Raw genomic sequence first — 26937 nt, 5'->3', positions numbered from 1 at the left:
TTCTCTTCTTTAACCATTTCCAATGTCTGATGTCTGAAGACATTCTGATTGAGGGCTGTACAGCTCTGATGTCGGAAGACGTCTGGCAGGGTATTCTTACTGTATATTACTGGCCGCTCTGTTGTCGGGGGCCTCTCCAGCATGTCCCATACCGCAGTACTGCTCTATCCAGCAGATGGCGCCATTGTATAATTGCAGCAAAAGAAAGCCCCCTAGGAAACCCTGAAATCAAAATTGGATTGCAAAGGGTTAATAGAAAAAATAGCACAGACTTCAGCACTTATTTTCCACTGAAAAGGGGAAGGAAACAAAAATGGAAAGGAGGGACCCTTCTGGTTTTTTTTACACCTCAGTTAATGGATGATGGAACTCCGTGGAATGGTTTACGTTTTGGCTCGGTTTTTGTTTAATGGATACTTTTTTACATGCCTTCAACATGTGGCAACTGCAAGCTCAGAGCCCAAATCCCCAGAAGAATCCTTCCCAATACTCCAAAACTGGCTATAGAATACAAACGACAAAAGAAAAAATGGCCACCAGAGGCGCTATTCCCAATAGATAAAATGTGTAAATATTCTTATCAGAAAGTTTCAAGTTTTTTCCTCTAATTTTACTATTAACTTATTTATTGGTCAATTTAGGATTTATATTGCATGTGATTAACACTTTCATCCTTTAACAGCTGGCAAACGTGGATTTCGATGTTCTGTTTGGAAATATCCATTCGGTGATCTGCGTGTCAAAGACATTATTGGGAGCGCTGGAGAACTGCGACTCAGTCGGTGAGGATGTGGCCTATAGAGGATTAAAGTTTGATATATGGCTTCTGTAGCGGGTTATGAACAAATACAGATGTCATAAAAGTGTCAAAAAAGAAAGGTGGCGCAATTGCCGCAATTTAAAACACTCAGTGAAGTCAGTGGGTGCGTGAAAAAATAATTCCGACCTATGCCCTGTCACTTCATTCCATTTTTCCACACATCCATTTGACTTGGAGAGATTTTGGTGTGAGGAAATGCTGCAATACTTTTGCATTTAATATAGACCATTGGTCCATGAAAAAAATAGCACGTGAAAGACTTCATTCACCCCGAGTTCTATAAGTTGCAAACTCTGATGTTAACCTAGCCCGTGTGAATAGGGCCTTAGGCCTACTACTGTGTGGTGGAGGACAATGATTTATTAAGGGGGCAGTCTATTTTAGAAACTAAATATTATGGAGCACCTCAACAAGAAGAACCAGATAACACCCCCCCCCCCTCCCTTCATCACAATGCAAAAGTATTTAGACCCCTAACTGCACTACAGCATTGTAACCTATGTTATATCAATGTTCATACAGGGCTGATATTCCTTGAGCAGCGCCTAGAGCTGGAGTCTGTATACAAGGAGTATTGCCAGAATCACGAGGAGACCATTGCACTGCTGGAAGCCTATGAGAAAAACGAAAGATTCCAGAGAAGCCTGCAGGAATGTATGGAGACTGTAAAGTAAGACAGAGTTCATAAAGTAGTTCTGTACTTAAGTGGTGGGGCTTGCATAAAACCAGAGGGCACTAAATTCAAGTATGGCAGGATTATTCCTCCACACCCTTGAACCTTGGCTATATTACCTTACTATTTGGCAACATTTTGGTTATATAGGGGGAACAAAAGGTGCAAATGGCCAGGGACCTCCACCATCTTAGGGGCCTTCATCTCTTAGTTCCTCCAGATACTCCCAGAAGGAAGATATGAGAGTCTAAAAAGTTTTACTAACTAGAAGACATCCAGGGACTGAGTATGTACACACTGATGTGCCATAAGTCATGGGGTAGCAGTATGTAAATGACTAATGTAGTGGTGTTACCGCAGGTAATGGCTTGGGAACGCCCACACCTGTATACGTTATAAGGTGTCCTCTTGTGAGTAAGGTTAAACACTGATCAGAGAGCTCATGCTAAGGCGATGTGAATGATTGGAGTTGGAACGAGGCACAATAGTGGGTTCCAGGTGAATGGGATATTGCATTTCAGAAGCTGTGCGGGCGTTAAATATTCCTTGGTCCAGAGTGTCACGATTGTACAGGAAATACATTATAAAAGGCATTACCATGCACAGTCAACAGCGAAGTGGGCGCCCATGAGTCTTAATGATGGAGGCCAGAATTATCTGTGTGAACAGATGAGCAGCTCTGTCAGAAATCACATCCACATTCAATGCATGAGGCCCCACATGTATATCCTGCAGGTCAACGCAGCGTTCTTTCGCTTCCATGTCATATGAGAGCAGAAGACCTTCCAGAAAACCTCTGTTACCACATGACACTGGACACAGCGCCTCACCTGGGCTCATGAGGTTGCTAAGTGGACCTTAGAGGACTAGCAACGTGGTGTGGTCCGATGGGTAACAATGTCAGTTGTTTTTGGCTGATGGATGTGTATGGCACAGACCCCATCAAGCCGTGGACTCTAATTCTTAACAAGGCACTGTGCAGGCTGGTGGTGGTTCCATACTGGTATGGGGAGAGTTCCCATGGCTTGGGTTTGGGTCCATTGATCCGCCTAAACATTTCATTGATCAGTGCTTGCTACATTTCACCGCTAGGTGGCCAATTTTAGCCCTTCATGGACCTCATGTACCCCACATTGATTGGATATTAGAGCAGGATAATGTACCAAGCCATCAGATCCAACTTGTCCTGAATTGGTCTGGAGAGTTTCTATGAATAGTGTGGTGTGTGGGTTCAACTGTCATGAGCCCAGTTGAGCATTTATGGGATATGGTGAAGGAAGAGGTCCATTTGCATCCAAGATCCTGCAGCTACAAAAACTGTGGAGCTGTGGGTGACTATCCAGATGAAATGGCTCAATATCCCTCCATATGTCTTTCGTCAACTTGTGGAATAGGTGCCATGTCGAGTTGCTGCACTTCATTGGGCTAGAAGGGGGAGCTATGCAATATTCCTGTCCTGTGACTTTTGACTTTTGGCATGTCAGCGTATTTATGGCAATAGGGAGATGTAAATAAGTGGCTACCAGACACCTTTGACTCTGACTATCTCCAGAATGGGCAATCCTTCATGTTTAAATACCTGATCCTTGTTTTCCGCAACCGTAATCATAGCAGGACTGCCCCTAGATATAATCTTTCTCGGAAGTTCTGTAGATATTGGTGGAGTCTGCCCACTGTTTTCTTGTATATATGGTCGTCTTGGCTACGCAGCACATTATGACATGGTTATGGGGGAGGCGACCACCAGCAATTTATTTTCTTAATTGGGGATCCTATCAGTATTGGTCTGGCCACCAATATAGTTTATAGGTGAAGATCATGTAACAAAAAGCGTTGAGGCCAACATGGCCGGAGTCCCCTCTGAGCCTTATAGCAGCTGCCTGTATGGTACCTGCAAGCTTGACTATGGGGTCATGAATCCCACCTCAGACGGGCAGGTTTAGTTTCATTCTGCATGCATCAGTGCAGCGTTACAGAGAGCTGTTTGTATTAGTCGTCTATTCAGGACAAGTTTCAGGTTACACTTGTCCCTTTTATGATCCCTTATCCTAATTGTCCCTTTCTTAGTGGTGCATACCAGAACTGAACACAAGAGCTTACCATTCATTACTATCACGCCGTGTCTTTTACTTAATGGTGATTTTAAAAAGTTTTCTTTGCCTTGCCCTAAACATCTGCGAGGGTTGTAACTATGTTTGTGTTTTTTCTTTCCGCTTCTCTCCCTCTTTGTGCTGTTGGGTGATGTAGGAGCCTATACCAGGAATGGTGAGTAGTTCTTCATGTCTTACTATACTATGCATTTTTAAAGGAGTATCTCCAACTGTGGATATGCTAGAAGTACCTGAGATGGGACTATACCTTTAATTTGCATGTTGGGTGCAAAATCTTGGGAAAACCACATCCATTGATCACAATGTGTAAGCTGATCCTAGTAGTTGACTTACCACCTGTACAGATAAGTCATTGAGTTGTATGCATTCAAATGTCATGTTCTAGTCAGCCCTTCGTCATTTGGATCTGATCTAGGAAAAGCCGGGTGATAACCATTATAGAGGCCAGTACAGCTCCCACAGCAGTTTTCACTCAACTTTCTTTTACCCCCAAATGGCACATCTGCCTAGGTATGCAGTGATAAGGCAATGATGGATATATTACTGCTTACGGTTTTAGCTATTTACCTACTTACACACATGTATGTTTTATAGTAAAGAAGTTGTCCACTTACTAAAATCCTTTTTTGTTAAAGGTCCCACAAAAATAAGCTGATAAGTTTTAAATGCCACTGTGGCTCCTGGCAATCAGGTTTGATCTGATTTGTAAGCTTTCAATTCTCTTAGCACCCCCACAGGAGAGATAAAGTATTACATGGTATCTATTGAAACCAATGGGCTGTCTGTGTTATGTGTGGATATGCTGAGTCCTCCAGAAAGAGAGGGTTTGCTACTCTGTCCCGACTTATTTATAGAGGACCCCTCTATTAACTCAGAATGCCCTATTAGGCAATACTTTTTGTAAACCAGCCCCCCTCTTGTTGTGTATACCATTACTTGCGTAAAGTGGAATGGACAATTTCCATGAAGTTCTTTTTAAACATCTTGGTTTTATGCTTTGCTGACTTCTAAATTGAAAGTTCAGTACATTCTCCAACTTTTTATGTTTTCTCCTGCAGGGGTCGCACCAACTATATAAACTTGGGATCATTTCTCATCAAGCCGGTGCAGAGAATAATGCGTTACCCTTTACTCCTCATGGAGCTTCAAGGGGCAACCCCCGAGTCTCACCCGGATAAGAACCCCATTAAGGATGCTGTACGAGCCGTGAAGGAAATTAATGTCAATATTAATGAATACAAACGAAGGAAGGATTTGGGTGAGTTATAATGTTCACTGGCAAGAGGGCAACTGTTACATGGGTTGTTTTGTCACAGGTAACCCCTTTTAATGAGAATCACGGAGAGCCATGGGTACAGATCCCTACTGCTGTTTTTGCCGGGGAAAGTTACATGGCGTAATACATTGTGGTAATACATGGGCAGCCCAAGATCAAAAAACTATGTTAGCGGACAACCCCTTCAGATCATGTCTCCTAAAATCAGCCAGCGAAGTCCGGTTCTATTCAACTGTTTTTGTGGTATCGATTTCTGGAATGGCTGGGTGACAACTCATATGGCTGTCATCACAGCCTTCCTAATTATTAATGGCTACAGAACACTGGGATTGATTGATAAGCTTGCAGTAAAGCCTGTTGTGCCTGCAAAAAAGACATGGCTTAACTAAAGTTTGTTTTCTACAGTTGTTAAATACCGAAAAGGCGATGAAGAGAGTCTAATAAACAAGATCTATAAGCTAAATATCCACAGCATCATCAAAAAATCCAACCGGGTGAGCAGTCACTTGAAGCATCTCACCGGGCTCGCCCCCCAGGTAATGGAACTTATTCTTACAGTGATTAGTAAATTGGGCATAAATGTAATGATAAAAGGGTTTTTGGAATTCTGCAGAAACCGCACCACTCTAGTCCATACACCACGTCCAGTATGGCTGCTCAGCCCCATTAAAAATGGATCTTACAGTGTAAAATTGTTATAGGTCATAATAACCTGAAGGAAATGTCCATTCTGTCACCAGATCAAAGACGAAGCGTTTGAGGAAACGGAGAAGAACTTCAGAATGCAGGAGCGGCTGATCAAGTCCTTCATCCGTGACCTCTCCGTGTACCTGCAGCACATTAGGGTGAGGCCCCCATAGCGGTGCGGTAAATCGTGACTTTATCATATGTTTTTATATACGAGGACTCGCCATTCTTCTCATCCAGGTTAATAAGTAACATTTAGTAACATTACGGAACACTTTTTCTGTGTCCGTTCCTTCGGAAAGTCTTTGGGTGACACCCTGAACTTGTAACTAGCAAGCTGAGCACGAACACAAAAATTTACCCCAATCAGGTGATTTGATATCTGTGAATGATCATCCTTAAAGGAATTGTCTGGTTTGGAAAATCCATTTTCAAATACCCCATTAATGACATTGAGTTAATAGAGGGGGTAACTTGTTCAGGACCCTCCTCTTCTAGGGTCCATTCACACCTCTATTAGGCTTTCCTGCAAAGTTCCATCTTCCTGTCCTGTTTTGGGAACAGAAAACTGAATTAAACGTTTTTTTTTTCCATTTCAATGGGTTTTCAAAATAATTGATTGGCCATCTGTCTGCTTTCGTTCGGTTTCTGCTATTTTACGGATGCTGCAGGGAAATTAACTTGATAAGTACCAAGCTCAGTAAATATAGGGTGCTTGCTTGTGGGCTTTAATCCTGTGCCATAGTAAAAAAAAAATGGGGTGGGATTGAAACTCCTGCTATATTGCAAGAGCAGGTCCAGTCCTCGAATGTCAGTGACAGCCAAAGACCTGGTGGAGCAAGTCCAGTCCTCGGATGTCAGTGACAGCCAAAGACCTGGTGGATATAGTAAGGTAAAAGGTAAAGTCCCCTGGTGCAAGCACCAAGCCATGACTGACTCCTCGGGTGATGTCACAACGTCATCTTTAACCCCCATACACACAACACTTATTGCTATTCCTTATGCAACCTCATAGCTGCCCGTACATGTACACCAAAAATAGTGTCATTATGAACGTAGCCACTCCCCTTTTTTAGAAGTTGTTTCAAAACTATTGAGTTAGGGGCAAAAAGTTTGCTAAAACACTTTTCTCAACTTGTGATGTATATTTGATTGCCATTGAAGACAACGGGATCCGCTAACCCCAGACTATTTACCATAAAAGGAGGGGAACTGACTAGAAGGATAAAGAGGTGTGAAGTGACCCTTAAAATTACATAGCAACCCGACAGCAGAAACTGTATTCTGTTCCAGCCTTCATTGTAAAGGACGTTCCCAAGCCGGGTTTTACTTCTGTGTTCTAGGAATCCGCCTGCGTGAAAGTTCTGGCTGCCATGAGTATGTGGGATTTATACACGGACAAAGGAACCAGTGACCTGGAGAAGTTTCAGAAGGCTCATCGTCACATCAGCGAGAAACTGTTCACAGACTTTGTGAGTGGTTGTCATAGAAATCTCTGTTGTCGGAAACGGTCTTCTTGATATTATCCTAAATATGCCCAGTTGCAGCAAACTTCAACTTTTTCAATGGCTTTCGATTTGTTAAATAGCAAATTTTAAAGTTTGCTGAAACTGTGCATTTAATGAGCAAAATGTTAAGTTAACATTTGCTATATTTGTGTATCTGTACAGTAAAATAACTTTAATCCAGCATCAATAGGACTGTTCCTTTAATTCACACTATATTGCAGTTTCTGTGCCAATTTATCACACTTTCTGGATTACCCATTGCCAGATTAAAGGATTCATTAACTATAATATAAAAATGCTGGCTGTTTCAGTCTTCAGCTGGAAATAAGAGAGATGGAACAATACCTCTGCAGCTCCACCTATTGGAAGGCACGTGGCGCTGCAGAGGTGTTGTTCCATCTCCCTTATTTGCATATTACCCAGAGGAGCATGACTGATCTTCCAAGTCTCCTTACTCACTCACTAGGTGCTCTCTCTAAGGAGAAAAGATAGTGTTCCTGTCCCAGGAAATATTGCATAGTTGCCCCTCTAAAAGACCCCTGACTTTGGTACGGACACATGTAACATGTGCCAGACGGCTGAGACAACATAGTTTTCTAATCGCTTGTTAAGGGCCCTGTGGTTTTGTGGGTAAAATTGCTGTTTAGTCGTAAAATCGTGCATCCAGGAAATGGGTTGTACCAAGATTATAAGTTATTCCTTCTCCACAGGATTGGGGATGACTTGCTAATTAGTGGGGGCCTCATCACGGAGACCCCTGCGATCTCAAAAACCGTAGTCCTGTGACTCCTTCTGCCTGCCACTGTGGGGGTCACTTCTTCTCCTACAGTGAGAAGGAGACTGAATGGAGCGCTGGTCACGTAAATGCATCAACGCTCCTTTTGCTTTCAATAGAATTGCGGAGATACCCATGTTGCAAATACTTGGGTATTTCCGTCAGCATTATTGAAATGAATGGAGTGCTAACTAGGCATGCTCTGTCAGAGCTCCTTTCATGCTAATGTCACTGCGGGGAGAGAAGTGACCCCCACAGTAGCATTGCAGAGGGGGAGACAGGACCCTCGTTGTTGAGATCAACAGGGGTCTCACTGGTGAGTCCACAACCGATCAGCAAGTTTTCAGATGTGGAGAGTAGATAACTTGCAATCTTGATACAATAAGAGTCTATTCCCAAATTGTGCAGGCATTAACCCCATTTTGGCATAGTTTTCAGCCATAATGTGGCAGTGTTGTGGCCATCCAGTGAATGCTACGTGTATCCATACCCTTGGACTTCAAGCCTGTGTGCTTGGGAAAGGCCATTAATGTATGAACAATGGAGGTCTGATTTTGGGCACTCTTGCCAATCAGATTAATTAAGGCCCTGTGCCCGATCATCAGAGTATACCCAGGCATACATAAGGTTGTGGGCACGATTTATACTGTAGTGTCCTCTTCATAGCTTACACAGCACCATACATATTTTTGTGGTTGTGCTTGGTACTGCAGATCACTTCCTTCTGGGAGTCTTGGCTTCCGCTCTAAAGACTATCTAAGGATGGGCCATCATATTAAAGTCTCAGAAAACCTCTGTAATGTTTTCAGGAGTGCGGAGAAAACTTTGTTTTATGACCTTTATACAGCACATGCAGATGTCCCTCTGGATGATATCTGTCTGATTATTATACGGTTTACATTCCACCCTCTACAGATCATCTAGGTGCGCCCTCGACAGAGATAACCTGGTTGGATCATAATGGCAGATACATAATTTTATGGTAGTGTCCTGTACATGCTCTGCTGTTTTGAAAAGAACATTAAAGCCAAAGTTCAACTCTATCATGTTCTCTACTCCATAGACAAAGCTGCATTCAAAATTCTGCCCATTGCCCTTGGAAAAAGAGAGCAGTCTACCTTTACATTAGATATGTGGCAAATGGCTTCGCTCCACCCAAGCTCCCAGAATGCATCGCAGAATTCTGAATTTAGCTTTAAATGGCAGGGCCTCAAAATTGTAGTTTTGCCACAACTAGAGAGCCACTGGGTGTGTTGCCACTGATTTAGTGCGAATTACAAGTTGTCACCTGTTGTGGTTGGACACCAGTAGTGGGTTTATTCCATGAGCCCATGAGCTTCGAGATCCTTCTCTTGGAGACATGTTACAATGATTCATTTTTTTAGTAGTTTCTCATACAAAATAGAGATATCCCTTAAAGGGGGTGTCCACTTTTTACAATCCCAGTTTGTTAAATTCGTTTCGACTTGCTGGGAACTCCATAGATCAGGTGTGAGCAAGTTTTCAATTTCCCTGCAGTGCCTCCGCAGGACAGATAAAGCATTACATGGTTATCATTGAATCAAATGGCTGTCAATGTTACACATAAACACAGAGAGGAGCGATCTTTGCTAGGAGCTCTCCACTTTAGCTAATAGATGAGGGCGCAGAACAAGACAAGCCCATTAAGAAACGTTGAAGGGTTAGTATGTGAGAGATTTATTTTGATCTTGGTTTTTTTGTATTTTTGTCTTGCAGAAAGAAAGAACAGAGAAGCTGGTGATCTCGCCTTTGAATCAGCTCCTTACCATGTTTGCTGGACCTCATAAGTTGGTGCAGAAACGGTTCGACAAGCTCTTGGACTATCACAACTGCACAGAGCGAGCAGAGAAACTGAAGGACAAGAAGACTCTGGAGGAGCTACAGTCGGCCAGAAACAACTATGAAGCTCTGAACGCTCAACTCCTGGACGAGCTGCCCAAATTTCACAATTACGCCAAGGAGTTATTTGCGAGCTGCGTCCGTGGCTACGCCAATGCCCACTGTGACTTTGTGAAACTCGCCTTGGAGGAACTAAAACCGCTTCTATCAGTAAGTCTGATTGCCTTCTGTAATATCCTTGACTGTATCTTATTCGTAGACTGCAGACCATCAATGCCCCAAGTTACCCCTGTTTAAAGGGAAACCGTTACGTAAACGTAAGTTACGGTGCTGATGGGGTATCTGACAGGGAGTCAGGTGATGTATTCTTTATACGCACCTGCTCACGCGATTCAGCACTGTCACCCTCCGAAGATTGCACAGCAGGGGGGCTGGAAAATCGGACTCTTTTTCAAAGCCCCGTGCACACGCACTCCTATACAAGTCTATGGAACAAGTGCGCGCTTGGGACTCTGAAAAGAGTCAGATTTTTCAGTGCTGCACAATCTTCAGGAGGTGATGGCGCTGGATCACAGGAGCTGGTGGGTAAAAAATACATCACGCAGATTCCTATTATCATGTCCCCTTAGTTTACGGTGCTGTAGGGACATGACAGGTTCCCTTTAATGCTATAAACCTAGATCTTATACATCACATGCCTGGAGATGTCTTAAAACAAAATAACATTGACGCTTATGGAAATTTATAGAATTTGTGTTTCCCTCACCCTTTCCCCTTCAGTTATGTTCTTTCCCATTCCTTGCGTAAACTTAGTGGACTTATGGTGTCATCTTTTGTGGCATGTTCTATTCCAGTGACGGCAAACCTTTTAGAGACCGAGTGCCCAAACTTCAACCCAAAACGCACTTATTTATCGCAAAGTGCCAACATGTCAGGGGGCAGGGCTTATCACAACGTAGGATTTTACCCCTGTCTGTCTTAAAAGCACAAGACCGCTTTAAAATAGACAGCGTGCAGATTTTGACTGCTTTTTGGACGCGGAAATACTGCAGAATGTCCTCAGCGGAAATTTCTGTGGAAAATACTGCAGCATTTCCGCATCCAAAAGAAGTCTATTTTGAAACAGCCCTGCCCATTTCCGCCACATGTAAACATACCGCGGCGGTAATAAAGACCCCCCCTAGTGGCCCCAGCAATAGTAGTGACCCCCCTCAGCGGCCCCAGCTGTAATAGTGACCCCCCCCCCGTCAGCGGTAATAGTGACACCCCCTAGTGGCAATAGTGACTCCCCAACAGCGGCCCCCAGTATCATAGTGACACCCCATAGTGGCCCCCAGTATCATAGTGACACCCCACAGCAGCCCCCAGTATCATAGTGACACCCCACAGCAGCCCCCAGTATCATAGTGACACCCCACAGCAGCCCCTCAGTAGTAATAGTGACACCTCACAGCGGCTCCAAGTGTTATAGCGACACCCCACAGCGGCCCCCAGAAGTAACAGTGACCTCCCACAACTGCCCCAGTGTAATAGTGACCTCCCACAACTGCCCCAGTGTAATAGTGACATACCACAGCTGCCCCAGTGTAATAATGACACCTGACAGGGGCCCCCCATTCCCTCCCCCTGAGACCCACATACTTACCCACTCCTCCTCGTGAAAGCCCGCTGCTCCTCTGCCCGGGGTGCCGCTAGCAGCGCTGATCGCAGGTGCACAGTAATGTCAGTGTGCTGCCGGATGCCTCCTTCCCTGCTCTTGCGGAACCAAGTAGGAGACGTCAGGAGAGGGGGGAGGAGGATCCCTGCTGCACACTGACATCACAGTGTGATTCACTAATGTGGTGAGAGGCCGACGGCGATGCATGCCAGCAGGAAGAGTTCTGTGTGCCACCTCTGGCACGCATGCCAGAGGTTCGCCACCACTGTTCTATTCAGTGGTTTAACTACTTGTAACCACAGTATTTGCCCTTCACTTCAACCAAGGAATAAATGGTAAACATATAAACACCACGTGTTAACCCAACTAATGGTGACTGACCACACACAGTTCATCTGGAAGATAGTCCTTAAGCAAAGAATATGAAGCTGCTAAAGATTCCCAAAGAAAAGTCTCTTAATTGTTAAGAGAAGTCTCAGTCTTTTTCCCTAAAGGCCCATTTAGACACAACGATTATTGCTAAAAATTCACTCAAAAGCCTTCTTTTGAGCTATAATCGTTGTGTGTAACTGCACTTACATCATGCAGTTTTCGTTAAGCCATCACTCATCATTTGAAAGACGACGATGAGCCTTATCAGGAAATCACAGCGGGATACAGCTGATACTATTGTTTCAGCTGTATCCAGCTCCCCGATGACAGGCTGGGTATGGAGAACAGAGCGGTCCAGCTGTGTTCTCCATACCCCGCACGGAGTGCTCGGCTGTATAACAGCCGGGCGCTCCATGCAGAAAACAGCTGGATGCAGAAGACGAGCGGGGCCACCCTGCTTGTCTTCTGCATCCTCCACTGGGGACGCTCGGCTGTTTGACAGCTGGGCGCTCTCAGCGGGGAACAGCTGGCTGCAGAGAATAAGCGGCTCCCCGCTTGTCCTCTGCATCCTCCGCTGGGAGCACTTGGCTGTATTACAGCCGGGCGCTCCCAGCGGGGAGCAGCTGGATACAGAAGACAAGCGGCCCCGCTTGTCTTCTGTATCCCCCGCTGGGAGTGCAAGGTGATCGCTCAACGTTTGAGCGATCACCTTGCGATGTAAATGGACACAAGGATTATCGTTCAAAAGTCGCTTAAAAGACATCTTTTGAGCGATAATCATTGTGTCTAAATGGGCCTTAACCCTTTCCAATCCACTGTCTGACGTCTAAAGACATTCTTATTGAATGCTGTACAGCTCCGATGTCGGAAGACGTCCGGCAGGGTATTCTTACTGTAGGTTACTGGCTGCTCTGTTGTCGGGGGCCTCTCCAGCATGTCACATACCGCAGTACTGACTCTAGCCAGCAGATGGCACCATTATCTAATGACAGAAAGAAAAAGCCCCCTAAGAAACCCTGAATCCAAAATTGGATTGCAAATGGTTAACTGTATGCTGAATGATATAATGTGATTAGCAGGACTGCTTTCCTCTCAATAGTCTTTGTACTTGTGTGTACACTCGGTTTTTACTGAGGCCAAACCTCACTTACAACCTCCTGGAGGATTCTGTACAGTGATATAGTTGAGGAGACTCCCGCACTCCATTGGCGATCTCAGATCCAAAAAACTGTAAAATGTTTTCTTTTTGTAGTAGTATCAGCAGCAGTCCCTCTGGTTGTAGTATCTGTGGTTCTGCAGTATGGTCTCCTGCAGCGTTGCACTCCCAGCACTGCTTACTGGAGACAGCTATAGTTCAGGCAACACACAACTCACAGGCGGCCCCTACTCTGATGTGGCTGCTTTACTTTATCCAACACACAGTCCCTCTGCAACCTCCTCAGCTGCTCTCCATGCTGCCTCCTTCCTTCTCACACAACTTCCTTAAGCTCGCTGCACACACAGTCTGTCCCTGGACTCTGGTCATATAATACAGGGCCCCAGAGAAGAACCGGGTAGGTAGCTCGGCAGGACCAAGGCATTGTTCAATGATCTGGGCAGAGCCCTGGCAACTGGCAATTTAGTCTTTAATGTTTGCAGGAATTGGCCAGATGGCCACTACTAATAGAGAACGTCCCCTTCAACAGGGCTGAATGATCAGCACTGTGGGCAGCGGTGGTATCTTCCCTCTTGGGTGGGTATAGGCAGCCACTTGACTATGCTGGTATGAAATATGGCATTTTATGTCCAGTGCTCACCATTTTCGCATGGGTGGATCTCTTGAGCACTCTTCAGTAGTCTCCTGCTCATGTCTGTATTTAGGAATATTGACTAATATTTGCTTCATCTTAGCTGTTGGGGATCGGAGGACGAGAGGGGAACCTCATTTCATTATTCCAAGAAGAGCACAGCAAGGTTCTACAACAGCTCCAGGTCTTCACTTTCTTCCCCGAGAACCCTCCTCCGGCCAAGAAGCCTTTTGAGAGAAAAACTATTGAGCGCCAGTCTGCTAGAAAGACTGTACCAAGCCCGGTGAGTGATGTGCAGCTGTAACACGTAAATACTCCAAGTGCACGAAAGCAGCACAACAAATGAATATTGTATCTATTTCCTAAATGAAGTCCTTTTACCTTCCCAGGCCAAATACATCCCACAGCTGGATGAACATCGGACACTCTTACTTGCCAGGTACCCACCTGAAAAACTTTACCAGGCTGATCGCAACTTCAATGCTGCCCAGGACCTGGATGTTTGTGTGCAGGAGGGAGATCTGGTGGGAGTCATTAAACAGCAGGACCCAATGGGGAGTCCAAATCGATGGCTGGTAGACAATGGAGGTAAGATATGCTGGTTTACCTTGTTTAATGCTGCATGAACAAGTGTTGGTAGATCCCCAAGACTGAAATGCCCAGCCCTATAATCTGGCCCTGAATTTAAGGAATTCAATGCTACAATACCACAAGTTTTTTTTTTCTACAGCATAACCGTACTTAGTACCTAAAGATTTAGGTATGATTGCTCTTAAAGAGGTTATTCAGCTCCCCCAAATTCTTGAACCATGCTCATGGTGGTGAATAAACATAAGAGGCAATATGGAGAAGTCACCTGATCCCCAACACTCCTGTTTTGCCGGTGCCTGGGCTCCTACTGTAGTGGGGAACGTCATCGACATCAGGGGCGTCTAAAAGATGCAGCCAATCACTGTCTCACTTTGTATGTCCCTTTGTCGGAATGTCATAACTGCTTCAACAGGCATTGAAGAAAAGTGAGTACTGGGCACTGGTGGAATGGAACCGGCAGGGGATCGGGTGAGCGGAGTATGGCTTTTTATGTTTTTCCACCTGCCTAGAGGCAAGTTTCAATAAAGTTTCTTGGGCTGGATACATTGGACTTTGTAGGAGTTACCTACTAATAGTACCTTGTGTTTCCTTCCACAGTGACAAAAGGTTTTGTATACAGCTCCTTCTTGAAGCCATACAACAGCCGCCACAGCCATTCAGATGCGTCTATAGGCAGTCATTCCTCCACCGAGTCTGGCTATGGTGGCTCCTCTCCCAATTTCTCAAGGCAAAACAGTAACAGCACTTTAACCATAAACGCAACTATCGGCTCTGTGAGTTTCAACGCTGCTTCCACTTCAAAGCCTTCAGTGGAGTCTTCTGCACCAAGCAGTGGGCACATAGATGCCAGTGTCCCTTCCAAATCTAGTTTTGATACTGAGGTGGCCTCAAAAAGGTTGAGTGAAACAGACTCCACTCCACTACCACGAATTACGGAAAAGGAGAACGTGATCACCACGGACTGTGCCGAACAGAGTGACTCGAATCGAAGGGGGGAACAAAACGAGAACGAAAGTATCTCAACATTACAGAACAATGGAAACAAAGGGTTAAATGATGGGAATCGCAAACTGTATAGAAGGAAGACTCCTTCACCAATGGGAAGTGACTTGGAGCCAGAAGGATGTGACTTAGAAGGCAACCAGGTGAGACTAGTTAGATGTCTGTCTTACTACCAGATGAGCTTTCTTGAAACCATCAATTATAATATACCAATTATCAATATTCTTTATTTCCCTCCGCATTTCATATATTATGTATTGTCTGAATATACGGTTTTATAGATGTTACAATTTATAGTATATGGTAAAAATATTGTGAAGCTTAAAAGTATATATTTTTTTACATACAGCTGTGCTTTCCAAGCAGTTGCTCTTGGCAACCCCCTCTTACAAGTGGCTGCCTTGCTATTGAGAATTTCATAGTAGTACGGTACTATCATTAGTACCAGATATATCATTGCTTTACTGAAACGTAATACCCTTTATTTCTGCTGCCAGCGTATTTATTAACTTTGCCTTTAAAAGTACCTAGATACACTCCTAGGTAAGAGTGTTATACGGGGCTTTTATGGGTCTTAAACCGTGTTATACATCAGTTCAGGGGGATTGGTGAAGTTCTGGTTCTGTTCGAATTATTTCGGACCAAACCAAGCTTTTTGCAGAAATTTGGCAAATCGGCCGACCCAAACTTTTCAAAAGTTCATTCCTCACTATTCACTAGTGCAGTGAAAGTGTTGTATTTAGAAGGCGGGGTTATTTATAACTCCATTACAATTGCAAGAATTAGTAAAAAGGCCCTTTTAGACACAACAATTACCGCTCAAAATTGTATCTAAATGTGCCCATCTTTCAGTTTTCTGCAGAACGACGGTCTTCAGTTCGGCTTGAAAACCGTCGTTCAGCAGAACAGCTGATAAGACGGACCGCACGCTGTGCTCTGCCCGGGAAGAGCTGACAACAGCTGATTGTATTGTCTCAGCTGTCAGCCCGGCCAGCAGAACAAAGGGAATGTAATCGGGGAACAGCTGGTGGTGCGTTCCCTGAAAATAGCTCCCGGCAGCTCACACGCTACTAATCGGTACTAATAGGCATTAGTACAAAGTAGTAGTTTATGCAAATCGACCGCTCAAAAGCCATCTTTTGAGCGATCATCTTTGCAGTGTAAATGCACCTTTAGGGCTCCTGTCTACGGATGATAGTGCATTGCGTTACTCGCTGCAATAGTCCGTCTGCGAGTAACGGAGTGCACACTTTCCATAGTGTTGCTATGCAAAGCCTAGCCCCCTGTCCTCGACTAGAGAATCGTAGTGATTCTCCGCTCGCGGAACTCAAATAGCAGCATTGCCGCGATTCTCCGTGGTGAGCCTATCTGTCAGATAGGTTCACCGCAGAGAAATGTCAGTTCTCCCCCTTGTTCCCCAGCTCCATCGCCCATGGACAAGGGGGCCTTGGTCAACGCCTTGGAATGACTTGGACTTCTGCATTGATTAGTAATAAAATGTGGTCTGATTGTTATCAAAGTCGCAATTGTAGACAAACAGAACAATTAATAACAGAGACCGTTTACCATTCATGTCTTTTATTGAGCACACTGACTAATCATCCACAGTGCAGGTTGTAAACAAGCTTTTGTGTTCATAATTTCTCCAGTACTTAACTGGAAAATGTTTCAGTTGAAATGATGAGATTTGAAGTGTATGGATTTCACCGGTGCTTTGCCCACTTAAATAAAGGCACACAAAGCCTGGTTACTAACAGATCTGGTCATCTCAGGAAAGATTGGTTAATATGTACTTTGTTTCAAAACAAATAACTCTTAAAAGACCTCAGAAGAGTGTTCTATAGACGTATGAAGCTGGAAAAGGCTACAAAAGCTAAAGATCTTGGTTGTACATCAATCCGTGCTTAGATTGCATACAAATGGAGAAGATTCAGGGCTGTTCTACTCTCTCTAGAAGTGGGCATCCTGTTAAGATCACTCCGGGAGCACAATGGACAAACCTGAAAGAAGTGAGAGAGAACTCAAGTGGAATAGCAAACGTCCTACAGAAAACTATAAATTGCTTAAGTCTCTGTTTACATGTCCATGTGATCAAGAATGGTGTTCATTGAAGGGCACAATGAAGGAGGCTACTGCTGTCAAAAAAAAACATAGCTTGTCCCAATTTTAAGAACAGCTAAAAGTTCCATAATGCTTCTGGGAAATGTTCTATAAACAGAAGGTATGGCTTGAGAAAGGTGCTTTGTTTTGCACCGAAACGCGTTGCCTCATTAAAAGTTTCGTTTGATTTCAACTTCTGGACTATTACTATGCACCTTGGAGCATAGCTTTACACTGTGTGGAGGACACTCTGAGGAGGGGGCATCTGCACATCATACCCCCCTCCTTTCAAGTAAGTGTTACACCTCACCATTACTTTCACGTGAACCTGTCCTCAGTTCACTCCATCTTTGAGCACAGATCTTTTTCTGACTTTCTATAAACAGAAGAGGAACTTTTTAGCTTATATGCACAATGCTATGTACCATCACCAAAACCTCATCCAACTGTGAAGCTTGGTGGAGGGAGCATCATGGTTTGATGCTTTCCTCTCTCTCAGGGCCCTGGACACCTTTGTGAAATTAAGAACAATGAATTCCAATGTGGATCAAAACCTCTTAAAGTAAAATGTAAGGACCACCATCCATGATCTCAAGCTGAAGAGTTGTTGGATGATGCAACAAGACAGTGACCCAAAGCACACACGTAAATCAACTAAAGAATGGTATGGTAATAAAAATGATTTTGTGTTTTGGAATGGCCAAGCCCAGAGTGCTGACTTTGACCTTATTGCGGCTTGACCTGAAGAAGGCTGTGCAAAAGGCATCCCAGAAATATTGATGAACTGAAATACCTTTGTTGGAATAAATGGTCCAAAATTTCTTCTCCACCTTGTATAAATCTTACTTGCAGTTACAGGAAACATTTAATGGAGGTGATTGCTACTAAAGAGGACTCTACAGGTTATTAAATTCAAGGATTCACTTTATCCCTGCACTGTGGTGGTTAACTCAATGCTCAGTAAGAGACATGAACGGTACAATTATTTGGGTTTTATTAGTTAGATTGTTTATAAATGTGACAGAAATAACAATCAGGCCACATTTTATTAGTAACCAATGCAGAAATGTGTGTAACAATAAAGGGTTCACTTACTTTTTCTTGCCATCGGGGTCACAGCTATATCATTGGCACTTGACATTTACACATTGATATTACTGGTACTTGATCCTGAGTCAGTCTTCTATCAGACACTTGGCAGCACAGTCTGTCCTGTAGAATTGGTCTTTGCACTGACATAGAACCAATGCCAGATAGCATTTTGTAATACAGTAACTTCCTGCATTATTGGCTCACTTTTTCTGACTAGTAATTGACCGGTTCACTGTAGGGGTTTTGTAGGATCATGAACAAAGTTTTTTGTTTTTTTTCCAGAAATAGTGCCACATTTTGTCCACAGGCTGAGTCTGGTATTGCAGATCAGACCTATTTCTATAGATGTGGCCGAGCTGCAATACCAGACGCAGCCAGTTGACGGTGGCACTGTTTCAGTGAAGAGAAAGGGGAAAAACTAGACTTATCTCCTGCTTTATTAATGTCCGATGTGTTGTGACAGAATACTTATGATGTATTTTGTCATTTTAGGTGTATTTTGCGATTTACTCATTTAAAGCTCGCTCTCCAAACGAACTCTCGGTTACAGCCAATCAAAGACTCAAGATACTAGAATTTCGAGACATGAATGGAAACCCTGAATGGTGGTTGGCAGAAATGGAAGGAAAGCGGGGCTACGTGCCATCCAGCTACATCCGAAAGACAGAGTACACGTGAGATCGAATCCCCTCGATGGCCAGTACCAGGATTTCTTCTCCAACCATTAGGACGGCGTCTGTGCCTTTTTCTGAAATGACTTTTTTTTAATTTTTTTTTTTACTTTTGCTGCTGAAATCACTTGAACACTATTTACTGAGAATGTGGTTTTATATAGCAGGATTTGGTATCCACTAGTACGTCCATACTAAGAGAGAAGTAGATTGAATGCAATTTGTTTGGCATTTGGCTGGTACATTGTACCAATGCAGTGAGTAGAGTTATCTAATACGGGCCGCCTAACCTGGTGTTGCCCATTTTAAGGGAGAGAACGAGGGCAGCCATTGACGATCCACGTAACAAGCTGGGATCTATAGGCATGACTATAGGGAGTATAGCTGTACCCGGGCCCTGGTACATATATAATAAAACACCAGTATTACAGATGACAGATGATTGGTGTGGGGTCCTGTTACAGATTTGTGGCCCACTTTACACTTCTGTGAGGACCCAAGTTGTGTAGATCTTAAACATTGACAACCAACTATCATAGTCCAGTCATTAAGGGCTGTGGTTGAATTTTGGGTGCCAATTAAAGTTCATGAAACCTCTTACTGACCGAAGTATTGCAAAAGTATTCACACCCGTTCCCACTTTTTACTTTGTAAGAGTGGAAAACCATGATAAGAAAAACATGGCTACCTTCTTCCATTGACATAGCCACCACTGACCATGGATTGTATCTGATTGCAGTTCAACTCCATGGAAGTAAATGAGGCTGAGCTGCAATACCACAAACAACCTGTGGACAGGTGTGGCACTGTTTTGGGGGGAAAAAAGCAGCCATGTCTTTCTAAACTCCTTTACAGAAGCAGTAAAGCAAAACACACTTCTTCTGATAAAGGATTGCATTATTGTAGGGATGGTTTGCTGTGCTATGATTGGTTGGTAGATCGGAGTGGTGAGAATGCGCCCCCCTCTGGCTATTGCGAGTACTCGTTTTGCGAGTTGCGGCTCTTATGATAAGATTTCTTCATTTTAGTTACATGGCGATTACTTAAGAATGCTTTTTCTCTTGGGGGAAACTAATCTCTGCTTTTACTGTTTCCTTCACAAAATGACTCTTCTGGGCACGGCGGGGAGATGAGCGTTACATTCTCTCCAGTGTGTGGTGCTGATTGCAGTTTGCAAAGCAATATTACTATTTTTGGGATTTTTTTTAAATTTATTTTTGAAGAGAGATTCTTAAAGCTAGTTGCCATGAAGAGTCACTCTTAAAGGGGCAGTACAGGCTTAGAAAAACATGCCTGTCCTCAGGTTGTCCGATACGGCAGCTCTGCTTTATTAAAGTGAATGGGGCTGAGCTGCAATACCAGACATAACCCTGGACAGATGTGGTGCTGTTTTAGGAAGAGAGCAGCCATGTTTTTCTCATCCTCCATGATGTGTCTGAACACTCTACTAGACAGGACATAGACAATGACTTCAATCATTTATATCCCTAATGTGCTGAATTGATGCAATATGTGTAATACATGGCCCATAGGAATAAATGGTTGTCTTGTCCACAGCCCGAAGTCGATGGCAACTTTGAATGCAGCATATACAACAACCCTCCGGTTTCAGGAAAAAATTCTATACTAGGACCGAAGGCATTGGGGGTATATGACCTGCACTTGTTCTCTGCCGTCCGTCCGATCTGCCAGTTCTTGTGCTGGTTTTCGTCTATCCATGGTGGAAGCTGTCATTTTTTATCTTGATTAATGTATACTGTGGACTGCTCTTATTGGCCAATGCCGAACACATGAGTGGCACCAGTCAATCAGAAAGCAGGGATGGTGCATTGGTTGTCTAACACTACCAATGCCCTATGGGGGTTAGGTAGTCTGAAGATTTTGTCCGCCATCTTGGACAGCTGAAAAGGGGACCCAAAACCAGCAGATCAGACGGACAGCAGAGAGAAACTGCAGGTCATATATCCCCACCCCTCCAGTCCCTGGATAGCATTTTGTCCCAAAAGTGGCGGGTTCACCCATTCACCCAGGCATAAGCACGTTTTGGTCATGCAAATATTATTTACACGACCGAAATTCAATTACACCTGTGTATTTCGCCTGGGTTTTAGTACGCACTGCATATTTACGCCAGCCCATTCTCTTCAATGGCCTATTGCAGCGCATAATACATGAAAAATACACTTGTGAACAAACTTGGTTAAATCAATGGGTTCTATTCACTGTATTACGCTAGTGTGAACGGGCCCTAAGGCTGTGATCGACTTGTGGTGAACTAGAGCTTGATGCTAAATTCATTAAAGGGGTTCCATGAAATGAAAAACGTCTACTTTTGCCTAGAAACAGTGCTGGTCTTGTCTGTGGCTATGTCCGGTATTGCAGCTCAGCCCCATTCAAGTGAATGAAGCTGAGCTGCAATTCCAGGCTTAGCCATAGATAAAAGTGGTGCTATAACTGGAGAAAACAAAAAGCAGATATTTTGAAAAGGAGTTTAAAAGTGCCACCCCTGTCCACAGGTTGTGTGTGGTACTGCATCTGAGCCCCATTCACTTTATTGGAGCTGACCTGCTACAGACAGGGGTGTGCTGTTTTTGGAAGAAAGCGGCTATGTTTGCCTCACCCAGGACAACCCCTTTAAGACACAGCATTTCCTCCTATGGGACTCTGTTGTTATATGTTAGTTACCCTCTAGAGTCCTGCGATTAAAGACACCATCTCACCCCGGAGGTTATAGAGACCGCCTTGCCTACCAAGATTCCCAGACATCACAGCGCTCCACTATTCTCTGGGCTCTTCCGTTTTTTCTTTAGTGTTTTTTTTTACCTTTTTTTTTTTTACACATTGACTGGTCCTTTTCAGCGTTCAGTCTGGAAGGGGGCGGATGAGAGCGACTTTTGTAGAATATACGATTTCCTATGAAATTAAGCATTATATACTATGTGTATCACACAGACCGGACACTTGTAGCAAGTAACGAACATTCAGATCTGACTACTGAAGGGAGTGTAATAAGAATACAGAGCGGATATTATGTATTTTTTTTCTCATTGTATGTGTTTTACAGATGTAGCCTTTGCACATTTCCAGATAGGCACCTTTTTAGAGTTCTTTTTATTGATAATTTTGTGTTTTAGAACAAACGTTGTATGATACATTTTGTGTATTTTTTTTATACCGTTGTGTATTTTTTTTTTTGCAAACTGGACAGAAGGAAGACATTATGGGAGGAGGGTTCCTGCTCATTTCTAGAAGCTGTGGTTCAATGAGGAAAATCAAGTTTGATCCAATTGTGCAATGCTATAATGGAACCAATAAACCTCAGATATCTTGATGACGTTGTGTGCTTTTGTATATTTGGCAATTTTCTTTTTTGCATTGTACCTCCTCTTTTGCTATAGAAAAATGCAGTAAAATTCCTTTAATTTTAGATCTGATAATCTATAATATCATTGTCACTGAACTATAGAGGGATGGGTGATAAATGGTTGATCATAGGGGTCTGAATGGTACACCGCCAAGTGGCCTAGATAAATGGAGTGGCAGTGTGCATGCGTTAGCACCGCTCCATTCACAGTCTATGGAGATATCAAGCGTTAGCCATGTCCCCAAGTCTTCTCATAGAGACTCCACATGTTCATCTCCCTCACATATATCTTCTCCTAGTGTGGGCTTTAAACAAGACTTTACAAAAAAAACCTTCCTCCTTTCCATTTTTTATGATCTCTTCTAAACAAACTGTAACCATGTAAGTTCACCACCCACTCACAGGTTTCATCTAGCAAGGTCTCAGTTATTCCAACTATGTCATAGTTTTCCTCAGACATTATTACTTCTACTTCATCGACATTATTACTTCTACTTCATCAACTTTATTGGTCAGACTTCTAGCATTAGTCAACATACAGTTTGAAGGCTTTGGTTTACTTTTTATTTTAAGTGTATCCCTATTAACTATTAAGAATCCAGGAACAACTGTTCAGTTTCCCTGCACCTCCACTGGAGAAATTGACACTTACACATTTCCAATGAACTACCTGTTTAATGCATGGACATTGCAGGTTTTCCAAAGGAAGAATTGCTCTTCACTCTGGCTAAGAGTCCTGATTAAATACCTCTCCTCTATTCTGCTATTACAGTATTTAGAGAAGTTGTCCAGAGTAGAAAACACTTTTCAAAGGGTCTTTCTAGTGATAAATTCCAGTATACAAATGAAAAAAATACCATGTTTTTAAAAAAAAAAGGTTTTTTTAATTTGTACATATAATATACACTAGAGCACGATTACACCGTTAGACGTTACATTGCTACACAAGTCTTATTAACAGTATATATTACAGTTTATTGCTCTCAGGCAGTCACAGCCATATTGTTGGTACAGCGAGCGTTGCATTGATTTCTGGACAATCCATTGATTGCTGGCCAATCAGAGCCATCACTTCCTGGAGGCGGGATTTATGAACACCGCAACCAGGAAGTGATGATCTGTCAGCGGCCGAGGAGTGCAGGAAGACCGGCGGAGCTACGGAACTTTGCAGACCAAGGCAAACTAGGGCAGATGAAGAAAAGGTGGAGTGAAAAACTCCATTCAGAGGGGACATCGCCTGTGATCACTGAATATAATAGTAATGTAATCACTTGCACAGTCTGCAGAACGCAGGCGTAGAGCTGGTATTTAATGCTATATGGTGAATGTATAATAGCAATATTAGTCTTTGTATAGAGGTGTTTGCAGTCACTGTGGTGTAGGTCACAGTCTGGCGGTATTATTTGGCCCCATATAATGTTCTTATTGGTAATATTGATCTTTTGTAGTGGTCTCTGTTCTGTATCAGTATGGTGGTGGCATTCTGCCATCTGAAGTTTTACATAAGGCTGACAAATGTTCATATTCAAGGGGGGATGGTGCTTTCAAAATTTTGCTAAGAGGTCCAGCCTTTTCTAGTTACACTCATGGCCACCTCCATTTGGATACAGAGCCAACACCTAAGTATGACTGCAGCCTTAAAGGGGTTGTGCAAGATTAGAAAAACATACACTATTGCTTACTTCCAGAAACAGTGCCTCTCTTATCCATGGCTGTGTCCGGTATTGCAGCATTCCAGTCAATAGTGCTGAGCTGTAATACCAAACATAGCCCATAAACAAGAGTGGCGCTGTTTCTTGTAGAAAAACATTTTTTTTAAATTTCATACAACCACTTTAAGCTGTAAGATGGTATTCAACAACAACGGTTTATATATTCACATTATATATTCACATTATCAAATATCCCAAAAAGACAAGAATCCTGCAAGCAAATGTATCAAAGATGCCTGAATGCAGCAGGCTCTGTAACGGTTTGTGGACAGCCCTTAGATTCTGCATCCTCTTTTACTGAATTTAGATTGGCAGGAGCCTATGTTTGTAGTCTATTACCATGGAAACATATGGGTCTTCATAGGAGCTGTATACACAAAACGGTAGGCAAACAAAAAAGTAACTACAAGGCATCAAGCTAAGGGGTTATATGATCTCCTATATCAAAGCCAAATGGACAATATAAGGGTTGACTTGTGCACCATACCATAAGAACTCGAAACCCTCCCCTCTTCGGCGTGCCGCTGTATGTGGTTCATCATACGCCATAATCTTATGTTAGCACTACATACAATATTTTCAGTGTCCTTTAAAGAACAAAGACCTTCAAAGATTTGCTTCGCGATGGCCAACTACCCAGGAACGTATGCGGAAGTCACGTGGGCCGAGTTGCAGTCACACAATTGCTATTATTCACCAGTTACTAAGGATTCAATGACGTCACATATCATTAGTCGCCATCGTTTAGAATCCTCTGTCCAATCAACAATAATTTCCTCCACTGCTGAGGTTTTTTCTGCTCCCAAAGTTTAGACGTCTTCACAGTTTGTCTTAAGTCTGTAGCAGTCAGTACTCGGCGAGTCTTAAGAGAGTCTCGTCATCATGCCTACATCCTCCAGGTCTCAGAATGACGTACTGTTGGTGCCTTCTATACCAGCATCTTTGGCCATAGAGGCAAAGTGTCCTTGGCTTTGCAGGAGGTTTTCCGGGCTGTCATATTCTATTATCTTTCCAGTGTCCAACACCATGACTCTGCAAATGAGTAAGACATAAATGCAATGAAGTAGTGTATAGAGTTTATATAAGTAGTCTATGCAAGGGGGTTCTGTTCTGTTTTACATAGTTTAATGTGCAATTGATGTTATTGTGGTGCCGTTGAAAAGGAGGAGGGTCCATAAAACACCAGATCCCATGCCGTCATCTCTGACCGGTTTCCGGGAGGAGGGCAGTTAGGAAACAAACAGGGTGTGTTGCACATTTCTCCTGCTGAAGTCTTCTTAACAACCATGTTGCTATGCATTACATATCTGAAATGAAACAAAGCTTTGTACCAGTTAGCCCTATGGTCATGATCCTCTCCTAGATCTATGCTGTGTTTTTTGGAATCCTGACTGATCAGCCTCACGGACTTGCCACAACCCAAACCAGTAGGCATGCCTCGGTAAGGCCTTACCTTACTGTTGATTCTACCCCTGTATCTGGGCTACCAAAGAGACTTCTCCTGGTTATGGAAACTCTAAAGAGACTTTGTGCGCCCAATCAACCTGGTTGTTTCTTGTTAATAGAGTTCAAGGAGCATCAACATGTCTGGCTTTGAAAGCTTCCCTTTATGACTGTGTTGGGCACCACTTCCCAGGAGCCACTATAGAGAAATGGTGCATCTGCCAACCCCTGCCCTAGCTTGGCCAGATTCCGGTCATCAACTGTTAATGGTTTTACTCCCCACAGTGGAAAATAAAAGTACCATGACTCCTTTGCTGGTGCAAACCCAGACTGATATGACACTCCCTGTATCGGCCAAACCAATCCGAGCTTCCACAGAGGACAGGGAATGCCCCCAGCTACCATCCCACCCACCCTCACAAGTTTATGACTGAGTGCAGGGAAGGACTACAGAGTGGGGGTTTTGGTACCCAGAAACTCCTCCTTTGAGCCATTCAGGAACAATAAAAGGATATTCCTAACACCACTAGGGGGAGCTCACTGCATACAGATTTTACAATCTGCACAATGGGAGTTGTTTTTTGATTTAACTACCCTAGTCAAGAATATGCTTCAAAATTCCTTTTTAAAGATCCTGCCTGTGGCTACGGTCTAAAGATATCTGTATTGGCCCTACACCGAATCTGTGGTTGTGATGTCTATCATCACTGTAAGGATAAGTAGTGTTCTTACTTGTTACTGTCCATGATGGTGTGCAACCGATGTGCAATGGTCAGCACTGTGCAATCTGCAAATTCGCTGCGGATGGTCCTCTGGATCAAATTATCAGTCTCCAGGTCCACAGCGGCTGTTGCTTCATCCAGAATGAGGATCTTGGACTTCCGAAGTAGCGCCCGAGCCAGACACAACAGCTGCCTCTGCCCCACACTGCACAGAACATCATGTGTAAGGGAAATGCAAAACCTTTTGTATCTTCATAAATAGTAGTGATAGTTTTTAAAAGAGGACAATAATAAAAGAAACATTCCAGACAATCAAATTATGCATAGTGTAGGGCCTGAGGAAGCTGTATCTTTGCGTGATGCTCCACCCCCGCGGAGCTGCACTAGGCATATAACACAATGCATCAGTCTTGTCTGAAGGGTTATTTTAATAAATCTGCTTCATCTCATTGTGGTATAGTATGTGTCATTTTACCTAGGGGTTGGGTAAATTGCTATCTTAAAAGAAGCTCCCCGGGATCATCACAAGATAGAAGACCCTTCGCCCCTGCTGTGCTCTTACCTTAGATTCTCTCCTCCATCACTCACTTCGTGGAAGAGCTTTTCCTGAAGCTCTTCTACATAAGGCTTGAGGTGAGAGAGCTCAAGAGCCTTCCAGACCTCCTCATCCATGTACTGTTCAAATGGGTCCAGATTCATCCGCAGTGTCCCAGA

At 43.5% G+C, this 26937-nt stretch overlaps 1 protein-coding gene across 4 annotated transcripts in view; it reads left to right on the top strand.

The window, feature by feature from the left end:
- The window catches only part of DNMBP (dynamin binding protein), a 141269-nt gene extending 118956 nt beyond the window's left edge, over positions 1-22313 (top strand). For 3 of the 4 annotated variants that reach the window (XM_066601126.1, XM_066601125.1, XM_066601128.1), the window contains 12 exons: positions 683-782; positions 1343-1490; positions 3741-3758; positions 4663-4862; positions 5286-5416; positions 5621-5725; positions 6911-7039; positions 9588-9920; positions 13630-13809; positions 13916-14114; positions 14715-15262; positions 18804-22313. In XM_066601126.1, the coding sequence (XP_066457223.1) occupies positions 683-782; positions 1343-1490; positions 3741-3758; positions 4663-4862; positions 5286-5416; positions 5621-5725; positions 6911-7039; positions 9588-9920; positions 13630-13809; positions 13916-14114; positions 14715-15262; positions 18804-18989 (2277 nt within the window). In that variant the 3' untranslated portion in view covers positions 18990-22313. The remainder of the gene's footprint in view (positions 1-682; positions 783-1342; positions 1491-3740; positions 3759-4662; positions 4863-5285; positions 5417-5620; positions 5726-6910; positions 7040-9587; positions 9921-13629; positions 13810-13915; positions 14115-14714; positions 15263-18803) is intronic. The other variant, XM_066601127.1, reaches the window with a different exon arrangement.
- Positions 22314-26937: the final 4624 nt, after the last annotated feature.

Source organism: Eleutherodactylus coqui, chromosome 4 (genome assembly GCF_035609145.1).
Source record: "Eleutherodactylus coqui strain aEleCoq1 chromosome 4, aEleCoq1.hap1, whole genome shotgun sequence".
Lineage (NCBI taxonomy): Eukaryota > Metazoa > Chordata > Amphibia > Anura > Eleutherodactylidae > Eleutherodactylus > Eleutherodactylus coqui.
The sequence above is the reverse complement of the archived record's forward strand: the minus strand, read 5'-3'. Positions and strand labels throughout refer to the sequence as shown.